Raw genomic sequence first — 16,106 nt, 5'->3', positions numbered from 1 at the left:
GAGGGTGAGGGGATGAGAGAAAAAGCTGGAGGAAATTAAGAGTTACAAACTTTGGGGAGTTCCTGTCTGTGGTGCAGTGGTTAACGAATCCAACTAGGAACCATGAGGTTTCGGGTTCGATTCCTGCCTTGCTCAGTGGGTTAAGGATTTGGCGTTGCTGTGAGCTGTGGTGTAGGTAGCAGACGCGGCTTGGATCCTGCATTGCTGTGGCTCTGGCGTACGCCGGTGGCTAAAGCTCTGATTAGACCCCTAGCCTGGGAACCTCCATATGCCGCGGAAGCGGCCCTAGAAAAGGCAAAAAGACCAAAAAAAAAAAAAAAAAAAAAAAGTTACAAACTTTCAGTTATAAAATAAATGAGGTCCGAGCATAAAATATACAGCGTGGGGAATACAGTCAGTAATAATATAATATTTTTGGTGACAGATGGTAGCCAGACATAGTAGTGATCATTCTATAATGTATAGGAAGATTGGGTCACTACGTTGTGCAGAGGAACTCACATAGTGTTGTTGTTCAAATATACTTCAAAAACTAATAAACTTATAGAAAAAGTGATCAGATTTCTAGTGTCCAGAGATGGGGGTGGAAGGAGGGGAAATTAGATGAGGTGGTCAAAAGGTACAAACTTCTAGTTATAAGGAGTTCCTGTTGTGGCGCAGTGGCAACAAATCGGACTAGGAACCATGAGGTTTCGGGTTCGAACCCTGGCCTTGCTCAGTGGGCTAAGGATCCGGTATTGCCATGAGCTGTGGAGTAGGTCGCAGATGCAGCTTGGATCTGGCATTGCTGTGGCTGTGACGTAGGCCGGCAGCTATAGCTCTGAAGAGACCCCTTGCCTGGGAACCTCCGCATGCCACGGGTGCAGCCCTAAAAAAACAAAAGATAAAACAAACAAAAAAACTTCTAGTTATAAGTAAGTACCAGGAATATAATGTACAACACGATAAGAATAATTGACACTGTTGTATGTTACATATGCAAGTTGTTAAGAGAGCAAATCCTTAGTGTTCTCATCACAAGGAAAACATGTTTTTCCTCTTGCTTTTATTTTCTGTCTATATGCAATGACACATGATCACTAAACTCATTGCAGTAATCATTTCATGATGTATACAAGTCAAATCATTATGCTATGTACCTTAAACATATACAATGCTATATGCATATTATATCTCGATAAAAGTAGAGGGTGGGAAAAGTCAGTGGAATTTCTAAAGTTCTTTTAGAAGGGAAAAATGCCTGAAAATAGCCAAAATGTTTTTTCGGGGTTGAGGAGAAACAATGATGGAAGCCAGTCCATGTGGAATATTTAACCATGTTATGAAGGAGCAGTATTAATACAAGAACAAGCAGATCAATAAAAAGAAAATGTAGTGGAGTTCCTGTCGTGGCGCAGTGGTTAACGAATCCGACTAGGAACCATGAAGTTGCGGGTTCGGTCCCTGGCCTTGCTGAGTGGGATAAGGATCCGGCGTTGCCGTGAGCTATGGTGTAGTTCGCAGACGCAGCTCGGATCCCACGTTGCTGTGGCTCTGGTGTAGGCTGGCGGCTACAGCTCCGATTTGACCCCTAGCCTGGGAACCTCCATATGCCGTGGGAGCGGCCCAAGAAATGGCAAAAAAAAAAGAAAAAAAAAAAAAAAAGAAAGAAAGAAAATGTAGTTATCTATAACACAAGCAAGTGCACAGACTTTTAAAGTTAGCATTTAATAAAGTATACTTTCAGATCATTACAGAAAGGATAGATTTATCAAACAAGATTAGGACAACTGAGTAACCATTTTGGGAAAAAATAATGTCTCCCGTTATGTAAACCATATACACAAAAATTCCAGAAGAATTAGATATTTTTAAAATGAAACCATAAGGTAACTATAGGAAAATAAGGTCAATATTGCCTGCTGAACTCAATAGATAGAACCTTAATATGTGCAAAAGTAAAGAAGAAAGTGACAGATTCAGCTCCATAAAAATTTAAAATTTTTGTTTTACAAAAGATATTGCAAAGAAGTTTTAAAAGGAAGAGAACATTGAGAGAAACCATTTGCAACCCCCAAAAAATTAATGTCCCTAATATACGAAGACTTCTTATAAACCAAAAAGAGAAATAGATTCTCTAACAGAAAAACAAGCAAAAAAACAAGCATTCACAAATGAGAAACACAGGCAGCCAATAAATAAATGAAAAAGATGTCCAAATTTACTAGGATTCAAAGAATTGTAAAATTAAATAATGTGATGCCATTATTCAGATGTCAGACTGAGGAAGGCTAAAAAAGGTAATAATACGTAATGCTACTGAATATGTGAGGAAGCGGGCACTTCTATTGACTGCTGATGGCAAAGGAAATTCTAGAAGGTAATTAGTAATATATTAACCCAGATATTCAGACAAGGGTTTATTAGTTTTCTAGTGCTGCCATAACAAAGTACCATAGACTAGGTGGCTTAAACAGCAGAAATTTATTTTCTCTCGATTCTGGAGGCTAGAAGTCCAAGATCCAGGTGTTGATTTCATTCTGAGGTCATCCTCCTTAGCTTGTAGATGGCCATCTTCTCCCTGTGTCTTCTTCACAAGGTCTTCCCTCTGTGTGTGTCTGTGTCCTCATCTCCTCTTGTAAGAGCATCAGACGTGTTGGATTAGGGTCCACCCACAAAAGCCTCATTTAACCTAAATTATCTCTTTAAAGACCTTATCTCCAAATGTAGGCACTTCTACAGTCACAGGGTGTGAGTCCACAACACCTCAGGAAGCCAGAGCCTCTGGATGGTGGGCTCTCCTGTTGGTCAGGGCTGCTCTGGGCCCCTCTGTCTGTGGGAGGGAGCAGGCCAGCAGGGAGGCCATCATCCAGAGCCAGTTTGGCCGAAGTAAGGAAAGAGGTCGTGATCTAGGATGACAGTTCCCGGACAGTAACATATTCCTTGCAACAAACTTACGAGCACAACATCCTCCTATAAAGCCCAGTTGTTTTCCTCCTCCCTTGAACCATCCGAAATGCTTGGTACTTCTCCCTGTTTCTGGTCCTGTGAATACTTATTACATCAGACCAAACACTCCTTAAAAGCAGTTATAATACCCACATCATTGTATGCCTCTCTGCATATACTGGGCATTCTATATATATATAGAATATATATATATATTTGTCTTTTTAGGGCTGCACCTGTAGCATATGGGAGTTCCCAGGCTAGAGGTCAAATCGGAACTATAGATGCTTATAGGTCTACACTGAGCCACAGTAAGGGCTCCGAGCTGCATCTGCAACCTATACCACAGCCCACGGCCCACATCAACGCCACATCCTTAACCCCCTGAGCGAGGCCAGAGGTCGAACCTTCACCCTCAAGGATACTAGTGAGGTTCTTTACCACTGAGCCACAGTGGAAACTCCTCAATAAATACTTAAAAATAAAAATTAATATCCTTAAACTTGATCTGGTGTAACAGTCCTCAGATGCTACAAGTACGGAAGATTCAGGAGGAATTTATAATGTAAAAAAACCAGTATGAATAACAAATTATTACTTCAAGGGAACCTGTATTTTATATGACCAAAATAAAGGGTTTCAACAAACTAACTTACACAGCAATTGTCTTTGTATTTTCCTCATTTCATGTCATTTTACTGATGGTAATTCTAGAGGCAGGTAAGCAAATAAGTAGAGATAGATTAACATGGGCACAAGTTTTTCTCTATTTTAGGAATGAGAAAAATCAAAATCCTATCATGCAAGTGTAGAAACAGCAACATAATTTTGTCTTAAGGCAGTATTAATCCATCAGGTCATTCATTCAACATTGATTTAACATCTACGTACACAGCATCTATGTACGAGGGTGTGAGAGATCCTGAGGCATGGTTGTTACATTCATGAAGCTGGTAATTTGGTAGGCAAAAGAAGTTAAATAAAAGTTACCATAGTACAAGGTTGCAGACACAGCTCAGATCCCATGTAGCTGTGGCTGTGGTGTAGGCCAGCAGCTACAGCTCCGATTTGACCCCTAGCCTGGGAACCTCCATGTGCCCCCGGTGTGGTCCTAAAAAGACAAAAAAGAAAAAAAAAAGAAAAAAAAAGTTACTATAGTACAAATTAGGATTGAGCAATTCTCTTATTTTTATTTTATTCTTAGTTTCAAATGTTTGTTCACTGTAAATACCCAATAACCACAGAATAGGCTAAGAAAAGAGGACCATAAATATTAATTTGAAACCATATATATATTATATAAAATATGATTTTCGGCACACCTGCGGCATATGGAAGTTCCTAGGCTAGGGGTCAATTTGGAGCTACAGCTGCCAGACTACACAACAGCCACAGCAATGCAGGGTTCAAGCTGCATCTGTGACCAACACTGCAGCTCACAGCAGCAATAGACCCTTAACCCACTGGGCAAGGCCAGGGATCGAACCCACATCCTCATGGATAATTGCTGGGTTCGTTACCACTGAGCCACTGAGGGAACTCCTACAGGAGGACTTTGTATTCGTTGTATTCGCTAACCATGAACTTCTAATTTATCCCTCCCTCACCCCCTTCCCCCTGTCCTCCTTGGTAACCATTAGTTTATTTTCTTTGAGACTCTGTTTCCGTTTTGAAAATAAGTTCATTTGTATCATATTTTAGATTCCACATATAAGTGATATGATATTTGTGCTTTTCTGTCTGGTTTACTTCACTTAGTATGATAATCCCTTGGTCTATCCATGTTGCTGCAAATGACATTATTTCATTATGTTTTATGGCTGAGTAACATTCCATTGTATCCATTCCTCTGTTAATGGACATTTAGATTTCCAGCTTCTAAATTGGGCAAAATCTGATAAATCTTTTTCTAAATATTCTGGAGTTCCCGTCGTGGCACAGTGGAAATGAATCCGACTAGGAACCATGAGGTTTTGGGTTCGATCCCTGGCCTTGCTCAGTGTGTTAAGGATTTGGCCTTGCCGTGAGCTGTGGTGTAGGCCAGCAGCTGTAGCTCCGATTCGATCCCTAGCCTGGGAACTTCCACATGCCATGGGTGCGGCCCTAAAAAGAAAAAAGGAAAAAAAAAAAACTTTTTCTAAATATTCTAAAGTGTTTGAAATTACCATTACACACGAACAATTTTATTTATTCGATGAATACCTAGTAAGTTTCTATTACATGTCGGGGGTGCTGAGTTAGTGAAGATAAAAGGCAAGAAAAGTATAGTCTCTGCCTTTGAGTGTGGGGAGCAAAGGAGTGGAAACAGCGAGAATATCAAATGTGAGCTGTGCTGGCCGAGGAGGGTGTGTAAGGTGTTGAGGCATGAGGGGAGGTCTCCGGAAGGACCGAGCTGCATGAGAATTGAGACTAGAAGAAATAAGGTGCACATCAGGCAGACAAGGGGGAGGGATGGGGACTTACAGAAGGAGCTGCAGGTGAGAAGCACAGCCTTTTGGAACAGCTGGGCATGCTGGGGGAGGGAGCGTGAAAGAATGCTAGAGGGGATGGAGTCACTGTGCCAGATGGCCAGGTGCTTCAAATCTAATGGCTCTAGAGGATCTGAGCTTATGTGTAAGGGACACAGACAATTGTTGAAAGACTTTAAGAAGAGCTGACTGCTCAGTTTTGTGTTATAGAAAAATGACTTCAGGATCCATGCAGAGGGGCTCCAAGGAGCCGAGCCTGCAGGATAGGACCCTAGGATAATAATGCTCATTTAGTCAGCAAGAGGAAGGAATTTAGGAAACCAGAAAGGGGAGATGAGCAGCAATGATGTCATCCTTTGCTTATAATAACTATAAAACCACCAACATGTTTTTAGAAGAGTACATGCTTCCCCAACAACATTCTCACAGTGATTTCTGCCCTGTCTATTGTGAAATACAGTCAGGTGAAGACTCTACAGGACATGAAACTATCAAAGTAAAACTCTTGCCTAAAAAGCATTAACCTCTAATACAGAATATTCTGTTAAGCTTGTTAGTCTCAGAAAGAAGTTGTGATTTTTTTGTTAAGTGAAAATTCCTGACACTTAAAGGAAACATAGTTCCATTTTTACAAAGGCCTTCCTTCACCCTGTGTTTTTACTTCCTGCATCTCTGTCACGAATGCGAAGTGTGCTGAACTATGAAACAATGGACGGCAGGTGTCTTAATCTACAGCGCTTGCCATGACATTGAATAGACGTCCAATTAACACCAACATCAAGTCTAAGATTCGTTTTCAAGTATCTTCTATATGATGGTACGAATGCTTAAAAAATTAAACAAAGAGCTCATCTAACTAGAGTTTTCCAAGCAAAAGTTTTACAGCTAAATAGTCAACTGAGAGACACACTTAAACTCAGCTAACAAGTGTCACATCAGACAAACACACTGGTTGGTCTAGCAATGTGTTCCATTTACATTTTCACTCTGTCAAAGGATGGGGATCCAAATGTTTGAAAAATGAAGAGGTCCAGAGAGTCCTTCTGCCTACCCAACTCTTTCCCCCATCAGTTAGAGTCATCAATAATCAACCGCAAAAATTTAGTAATTACTCATTTACATATTTAAACTGACATTTTGAAATGACAATGAAAAGCTGACAATTAACTGTTCTCTAAGGAAATGCCCTTTCTCTCCATATGGTTTCTACTCTGGGATGAACACTTAAAGAGATTTTCAATTTACCAAACAACAGAGAGTCTCCCCAGCTGAGACCCCCATGGAAATTCATTTAGAATGCAAATGTCTCACCTTCTGTACCAAGAATTTAAATGCCATTCCCACTGATGCTAGGAAGCCAGTGTTAAAATGAAAATTCATCTGCACCATAGACCTTGGGTAAATTAAACAGAAAATAACTTTAAGGCCTTTGGGGTTTTCATAGGTTTTCTTATGTTAGCCGCACAGCATATATGGTAAAAAAGGTAAGGGCCTGTGGTAAGGGCCACAGGTTCATTCTTGTGCCTCAGAGGCTATGTTATCTTGGCTCCTTGTCTTAAAATAAAGATTTAATTCCTGTTGCAAGAATTAAATGAGATAATTTATGGACTAACTGGTTGTAAACTATAAATCTATAACATTTGCTAATATTAAGTTGGATGTTCACAAATATGCTGATTCCAAATTAAAAGACTGTAAAAATAAAGGGCTGATGGGAAAAAAAAAAACTATCCTGAAAAATACAGTTATTAAAAAATGCATGTGAACAAACCTGATCTATAGATTCGACACAAACACAATTAAATATCCCCACTACCTGTTTCGAAGAAATTGACAAGCTGATCCCAAAATGTGTATGGGAACTCAGAGGACTACAGACAGCCAGTCTTAAGAAGAATAACACTGAAGGATTCACATTGCTCAATTTCTTTTCTTTTCTTTTCTTTTCTTTTCTTTTTTGTCTTGTTAGGGCTGCACACACGTCCAGGCTAGGGGTCCAATAGGACCTGCAGCCGCCAGCCTACACCAGAGCCACAGCAACACTGGATCCAAGCCGTGTCTGCAACCTACACCACAGTTCACAGCAATGCCAGACCCTTAACCCACTGAGCAAGGCCAGGGATCGAAGCAGTGTCCTCATGGATGCTATTCAGGTTCGTTAACCACTGATCCACGACGAAAACTCCACATTCCTCAATTTCAAAATGTATAGCAAAGCAACAGTATTCAAAATGGTGTGGTACTGGTATAAGGCTGGACATATGTGTTAATGGAGAAGAACTGAGAGTCCAGAAATAAACTCTTAGGTTTATGGTCAATTGATTGTTGACAAGAGTGGGAAACAATAGTCATGTTAAAACAACTTGATATTCACACCCCAAAGAATGAACTTGGACCCCTTTCTTCACTCCATAAACAAAAATAAACCTGAAATGGATTATGGACCTAAATATAAGAACTAAATCTAAAAAACTCTTAAAAGAAAACTTACAAGTGAATCCCTGTGACCTTGGGTTCAAAACCTTCTTGGATATGACACCAAAATATAAGCAACTAAAGGTCGCATAATGTATGATTCCATTTACATGAAATATCCATTATGGCAACTCTCTAGAGACAGAAAACAGATTAATGGTTGCCTAGGGCTGGGGAGGTTGGGGCAAAATGGGGAATAACTGCTACAAGGGTATAGGGCTTCTAGCTAAGGTGATGAAATGTCCTAAAATTGATTATGATGATGGTTGCACAACTCTGTGGATATACTAAAAACACTGAATTGTACACCTTAAATAGGTGAATTGTATTGTATGCAAGGTTTATCTCAACAAAGCTGCTTCAAAAATAAGCCAAAGACAAAATTCCTGCTGTGGTGCAATGGGATTGGCAGCGTCTCTGCAGCACCAGGATGCAGGTTTGAGCCCCGGTCCTACACAGTAGGTTAAAAGATCCAGTGTTGCTGCAGCTATGACGTAGGCTGCAACTGCAGCTCAGATCTGATCCCTGGCCTGGGAACTCCATACGCCATGGAGCATCCAAAACAAAAACAAAAACAAAAACGAAAAAACAAAGAAATGAATGTTCAAAGCAGCATCAAATTTAGTCAAGACCCTCACATAGTTTGATAGGTACATAAAATGGTGTGTTCCAGTTCATATGGCATCCTAGATTTAATGAAATTCCAAAGTAAATAATTACAAACAACCTAAATGCCAAACAATAAGGGTTTAAGAGGATAACAGAATATTATAATTACGAATCACGTTTTCAATCATTTTTGGAGGGTGGCAGCTTTACTGAGATATAATCCACATAACATAAAACTCACTCACTCAAGTAAAGTATACAGTCTAATTTTTTTTTAAAAAAAAAATATTCCTAAAGTGGTGCAACTATGGTCAACTTCAGCAGATTTCCATCATCGAAAAAGAAATCCTATACACTAACGACCATCCTTCAATCCCTCCATTACCCGCACCACTTAGCAACCATTAATCTACTTTATGTCTATATATTCTGGACATGTCATATATGTGGAAACATGTAATGTACGGTCTTTTGTGACTGGCTTCTTTCATAGCATAATGCTTTCAAAGTCTATCCACATCACAGCATATTTCACTCCTTCATTCCTTTTTATAAGTGAATAATATTCCATTGCATGGAGTACACCACATCTTATTTATTTATTTATCAGCTGATAAACATTTGGGTTGTCTACATCTGTTGACTATTCTGAATAATGCTGCTGAATATCTGCGCACAAGTTTATGTAAGGACATATGTTTTCAGTTCTCTTACAATATATACCTAGGAGTAGAATTGCTGGATCATGTGGTAATTCTGTGTTTACATTTATGAGGGACTGCTATTACTTTCCAAAGTGGCTGCACCATTTCATGCTCCTACCAGCAGTATTTGAAGATTTCAATTTCTCCACATCCTGTCAACACTTGTTATTTTCTGCATTTTTGATTATAGCCATCCTAGTGGGTTTAAAGTAGTATCGTATTATTTGTTTGATTTCTCTTTTCTCTGGTGGCTAATGATGTTGAACATCTTTTTAATGTGCTTACTGGCCATTTGTATATCTTCTTTGGAGAAAAGTCCATTCAGATCCTTTACCCATTTTTAATTAGGTTATTATCTTTTCATTGCTGAGTTGCAAGATTTCTTTATATAATCTAGATGCAAATTCTTCATCAAATATATGATTTGCAAATACTTTGTCCCATCTTCCACACTGTCATTCATTCTTTTGATAGAGTCACTTGAAGCATAGTTTTAAAAACCTCATGAAGCCCAATATGTCTAGCTTTCTTATGTAGCCTACGCTTTTGGTATCACATATAAGGATCCATTGCCAATGTAGTTCCCATTGTGGCTTAGTAGTAATGAACCCAACTAATATCCATGAGGACACGGGTTTGATTCCTGGTCCCGCTCATTGGGTTAAGGATCCGGCATTGCTGTGAGCTGTGGTGTAGGTTGCAAACACACCTCGGATCCCACATTGCTGTGGTTGTGGTATAGGCCAGCAGCTATATCTCTGAAGCAACCCCTAGCCTGGGAACTTCCATAAGCAGCCCTAAAAAAAGGCACACACACAGAAAAATCCATTGCCAAATCCAAGATGACAAAGATTTTGTTCTATGTTTTCTTCTAAGCATTTAATAGTTTTTGTTTTTATATTTTAACTTTTTGATCCATCTGAATTAATTTTTGTATATGAGGAATTGAGGAATACATACATTTTGTATATGAGGAATATACATTTTTAAATGTGAGAAAAGTATTCCACCTTCACTCTTTTACATGTGGCTATCACGTTGTCCTGGCACCATTTGTTGAAAAGTCTATTTTTTCTCCCTTGATTCTGATAATTTTGTCTTGGCATGCTCGTTGAAAATCAATTCACTGAAGACATTTGGGTTTATTTTTGGACTCTCAGTTCTATTTCACTGATCTATATGTCTATTCCTTTGTCAGCTGGGATTCTAAGAAAGATTATACTGAATCTATGGATCAGTGTGGGGGAATACTGCCATCATAACAATATTAAATCTCCCTATTCATGAAAGTGAGATGTCTTCCCTTTTATCCAATCATTTTTAAAGCACTGGAGGAAGGATATGATGTGGACATGCCACCAGGAAAACAGAAATGATAGTCCTCAGTTATGGGATAATGGATGATTTTGACTTTATTTTTATATATTTCCATATTTTCCAAATTTTCAGCAACAAAAACATCTTTTATATAACTGGAAAGAAGCTATTTTTAAAGGAAAATATTATATACTTAAATATCCTCACATTTCAAGTATTTCATAAACATGGAATATGCTTAGAAATGAAAATACTTGAAAGATTTTTCAATATAGATGAACATATTGCTGTTTTATTTTTAGTTATCTATTCCTCAGAATTTACTGATTGGATGCTACATGGCAAATACAGTGCTAGATCCTGAGGGTACTGGTTTAACAAAACAGACATGATTTTGGCCTTCATGAAGGCTACATCTAGTGGGAGAATGATGATAAATGGACAAACGAGGTAGCAAACTGAAATGTAATTACGAGGTGTAGGGAAGGCTTCGGAAGAAGGCCACTGGGACGGTGAGGGAGAGTAATGCTGGAGTAGAGCTAACTCGCTTTGACACAGTGCTCATGGAAGGGCTCTCTAAGGCGGACAATGTTTGAGCTGAGGCTCAGGGGCTAAATATAAATGTAATTGTTAGCTATTTGCCTAAATGTTCAACATAAATATTTTCTTAAATGGAAGGATAAAAACAAGGAGCTCCTGTTGTGGCTCAGCAGGTTAAGGACCTGATGCTGTCTTGCCAAGGAGGTAGGTTCGATCCCTGGCCTTGCTTAATGGCTTAAGGATGTGGCATTGATGCAGGCTGCAATGTAGGTTGCAGATGGGGATCTGACCCCGTGCTGCTGTGGCTGTAGCATAGCCTGGCAGCTATAGCTCCAATTTGACTCCTAGCCCAGGAACTTCTGTGTGTTGCAGATGCAGCCATAAAAAAAGAAAAAGGAAAATAAAAAACCTGAAGGGTAAGAATGAGACACCTTAAAATTCCAAAAGGAAATTAATTTCAACAAATAGAATAAAACCACCATCTTCTATAACATAATAAATAGGGATCCCCAAACTCAATACTACAAAGGTGGGGTTAAATCATCGTAAGGTTGATGAATGCACCAGAAGAGTCTGCTGTGGTCACACTGTGCACAACCAAAATCCTGCCCTGTACAGGCTGTGGCTTGGCTCCACCTGATGGTTGTTGTCTGTGCCAGCTAAAGCATTCATGGGAGTGATTCTGGGTCCCTCTGGCAGGCTGGGAGTTCCTGGGCAGAGTAGCAGTTCCAGAAACCTCTAGTTAGCTAATGCCTTTTTTTGGCAGCCTGACGGGGAAGGCTGAGCCAAGAGAATACTCAAGACAAAAACCCTAACTTTCTGTCTTCTTTCTTTCTTTCTTTCTTTTTTTTTTTTTTTTTTTTGCCTTTTTAGGGCCACACCTGTGACGCATGGCAGTTCCCAGGCTAGGGGTCAAATCGGAGCGACAGCTGCCAGCCTATACCACAGCTACAGCATCACGGGATCTGCGCCGCATCTGTGACCGACACCACAGCCCACGGCAAAGCCAGGTCCTATCCCACTGAGCAAGGCCAGGATCAAACCCATATCCTCATAGATACTAGCTGGATTTGCTACCACTGATACCGCTGTGGAGCTGCTGCCTCAGTCTGGCTGGCCCACCTCCAGGCTTCTAGGTGTGAAAGTCAATCCTTATTTGAGTGTGATTAGATTTCTATTATACAAAGCCAAACCAAAATCCTAACTGGGTACAGCTATTTACCATTAGTATAAACTTGACATCTATTGAAGAATTCAAGGTTTTTAAGGTTTTAAAGTAGAAAGCCCAATGCTCATGTTTACTAAAAGAGAAAATTCACCACATTCCACACCTTACTTCCCACTGTAGAGGGGTCAGTAAAGTCATTAAACAGGGACAGCACAAAGGAGTGACATTGGAGAGGGAGTCATTATTTTCATTAACCCCATTCCTCAAGCCATACCAAATAAACATATATTCCAGTAAAACTGTGCTTGCTATGTAAACACAGTTCTAAACAATTTTTTGTGTGTGTGCCTCTTTCAATAAGATTGCCACCCTGACCTCCTATATGGAAATTTTGTCATAGCCTAAAAAAAACTTTCAGAGCAACTCTACCCACAGCTAAAGTTCTGGCTTTGGGTCCACAACTGCACATACCATCCAACTTTTAAGCAGTTATATTAAAGAGATGTGGCTCAAAGAATAACAACAGTTTTCCCCACTTTTGCCCAACCTTCATCTAAAATTCCTTCTTTAACATCATGCCCTTACAGTGCTTCAATCTCCAAAACAAAATTCTCAACCCATGCTTAAAATTGTCATCATCCTTCAGTGTTCATACAGCCCCCATTCAAAATAACATGAGTAATAAGAATTAGCATAATTGATTCCAACACCACAGCCCACGGCAACGCCAGATCCTCTCCCACTGAGCAAGGCCAGGGGTCAAACCCATGTCCTCATGGATACATTATATATATATAATGTAGTTCAGATGAAGCAACATATTAATAGTTATAATATTAGGAATAATAGGAATAGAGGAAGGGAAGGAGCAAATTCTGCTAGTTTCCTGTATGCACTCTTGCCCACGTAAAATTAAATTATCTTTGCATTCCAACATGAAAAATAGTCTTTCTTATTGCAGATGAGATAATGGCCTTTCAAGTAGGAAAACAATAATAATCTAAACTAGATCATGAAATTTTTATCCTAGAAAAACAGAGAAAGACTTTTCAGATAAAAATCTACACGTGATCAACTAGAGTTACATTTTTTTTCATTTCAGAATAGAATTACTCCATGAAGTTTTCTGATATCTTTCTAACGTTTCCCAATGAAACTTTAGAAAAGTAATAAAATTCATACCATTTTTACTTCATAAAAGTAATAAGAATTAGCATAATTGAGTCGACTCCCAAATAAATAACTACTTTTTAAATGTTAAATTATTTTACATGTCAAATCATCTCGGATTTTTAAACATTTGGGGGTGGGGAAGGATTCCCCATTTTTTTTTTTTTTCCCTCTCTCTAGGTAGCCAAGGACAATTAACAGGAGGTATCCTGGGATTTTCAGAAGATCTCCAGCATCATCAAGACAAAGGCTAAAGAAACATGTGATACACAATTTAGGCTGTCTACTCCCCTGAAGGCAATTCAAATTTCGGCGGGTACAGTCATGGGCGCCCTGTGGCGATCTCTCATACACGCACACCGTAAAACAGGACCTTCTTCACCATCAGTGTCTGATAGGTGACAAAAATGTGGGTAGAAGTAATTATTTTGCCAAGAGCTGCGGCTTGATGTTGCAACACCGCCCCTGTAGGAGGGCTGGAAGCAAGCACTGCGAGGGTAGCGAGTGGTCGCGCACAGACGCTGCGAGACCCCTCCCGGGCCCACCTGGTCACAGCGAGGAGCCGGCGTAGGGAGTATGCCAGCCTCACCCCTAAACCCCCAGTCTGCGCCTGAGCGCTTCGTTCCTTTCAGGTTAATACGTTTCAATCTGCACCGAGTGGCAAACTATGCCCGTTCTTTGGGTTCCAAAGTTTGGAACGCAGGGGCTCTGCGTCACATGAAAGTTTTTCACAGCCTCTTTTCATATTCAACTCTGTTGCTCAGAGAGCATCCCTATCCTGGTCCAGCCACGGGTCTGCCCACCGAGCAACCGGACAAGATCGCTGCCCAGAGGCCACAGCGTCTTGACACCTAGAAAGAAGCCCGAGGCTGCAGTGCAGTCTCTTCTACCTTCTACGTGGGACAAGTAGCCAGAACACGTTTGCCCACCAGCAAGAGCGCAGGAGTCCGGGGGAAGGACCCGCATCCCAAAGAGATGTCTCCCAAAGCCCAGACAAAGACGGCACTGGAAAAAGTTGGATCAACTGGCACCCCCAGAAGACGAGCAGAACAGCCCCCTCGGCCCGCCTCAGTGGCCGAACTGTCGACGCGCTCTCAGAGTCGCAGCCAACTCTTCCCGTGAGCTTCTGAGCAACTTGCGGAAAGTTGGGGCGAGGGGACGGAGGAGGGGTCAAGGGCAGCGCCGAGAGGCTCATCACGACGCATCCGGTTTCACGGACCTCCCCAAGTACCTGCTAATGTAGCCGTCGCCGTCGCCGTCGCACGTCTGGAAGAGGCGCCGCATCCTCTCCTCCTCGCCCGTGCTGGACGTGTCGCTGCTGCTGCTGCCGCCGCGGCCGCCGCCGCTACTGCCGCCGCTGGCGCTCCCCGCCGCGGCCGCCATCATGCGTCCGCTCGCTGCTCGCGAGGCGGAGGACGCGCGGCCGCAGGAGGAATCCGCGAGGCGCACAAGCTGCTCCCAGCCCCGAACCTGCCTGACGACGGAGCATGCCCAGTGGCCGCCGGGGCGCTCCGGGAGAGGGATTCCACCTCTCCGGGTTTTGCCCGGGCTTGAAGATGGGCGCTCTGCAGTCGCGGGAGTAGACACCTTAGGGGAGAGGGAGGAGGGAAGGTGGGTCGTGGAGTCAGGGAAGTGAGGGTGGCGATGGGGACGCGAGGGGAGGCCCTCGGGAAGGTGGTCAGGTCAGTGCCTCCGGCTACGACGCGGGCCCCTGACACCTGGGGAAGGCTTCGGGCGGAGGGCGGGCGTTCTCTGGGCAGAACTCTTTGGACTGCTCCCTGTTGTGGATCTCTTTTTTAAGATAAACACTGCCGTTTTTGCGAACTCCTGGTCCCTGTCTGCTGGATTGCGCTGAATTCTGTAGCCCCAAATGAAACCCGGATTGGCTAGTTTTATAAATTCATTTTTAACACCTGTCAGGAAATCTGACCCTCCTTAGGTCTCCCGCACTAGACCGAGGATCATTTGCGCTCCTACGTGGCATTGTGCACGTTTGTGCATTTCCGGAAATGGCTCGCTCTCCTGACATGGCTAGAATTTGCCACATCAGGTTTAATAACATCAAAAGGGAACCTAATAAGTCTCACTTGATCCACACCAAAGGCCTGAAAGATGTCTATTATTGTCAACTCTTACGACTTATAAAGTATCTCATAGAATTGACTTCGTTATAAAATAAGACCGTATACAATGCACTTACGGCAATGCCTGGCACCGACTGTGATCAATAAATGTTAGCTCTCATTATCTCCAACTTACAGATAAGAAAATTGAGGCACCTGAACTTACTTAAGGCTCTGGGCTTAGTGTCAGGACAAAGGCCAGGCTAGGCTGGCCGTCTTACTCCAGAACAGGAGCCCTTAAACATGGTAGTATCCTTCCACCACAGCAGATGGGGAACCACAAGGAGCCAATTTGTGGTTCCATGAATGACTCGTTATTCTGTCCCAGACTTTCTGCCAGAGGTTATGAAATCCTGTGGTAGTTTTAAAACACATCTGCAGATTCTTTGGTGCATCTCTCATCAAGAGGTGGAGTCTGTCGCCTCCCCTCCAACCCAAGAGGAACTTTGCGCCTGTCTTGACTTCCCAGGCCAGGTTAGAAAAGACAATAGAGATTCAATTTGGCTCTATCACTGGGACATAGAGAGACCATGTAGAGACATAAAGAGATGCCCTAGGAGCCTCAGGGGTGTGAGGCTTTCCAGCCCAGGTGCTACACATGACA

At 41.8% G+C, this 16,106-nt stretch overlaps 1 protein-coding gene across 1 annotated transcript in view; it reads right to left on the bottom strand.

Annotated features, from left to right (window-relative positions):
* The window catches only part of MCC (mutated in colorectal cancers), a 462,268-nt gene extending 446,639 nt beyond the window's left edge, over window positions 1-15,629 (bottom strand). The window contains exon 1 of the mRNA XM_021084624.1: window positions 14,611-15,629. Coding sequence (XP_020940283.1) covers window positions 14,611-14,765 — 155 coding nt within the window. The 5' untranslated portion in view covers window positions 14,766-15,629. The remainder of the gene's footprint in view (window positions 1-14,610) is intronic.

The sequence above is a fragment of the Sus scrofa genome, chromosome 2 (genome assembly GCF_000003025.6).
Source record: "Sus scrofa isolate TJ Tabasco breed Duroc chromosome 2, Sscrofa11.1, whole genome shotgun sequence".
In the NCBI taxonomy this organism is placed as follows: Eukaryota; Metazoa; Chordata; class Mammalia; order Artiodactyla; family Suidae; genus Sus; species Sus scrofa.
Note: the sequence above shows the minus strand (reverse complement) of the source record. Positions and strands in the feature narration are given on the sequence as shown.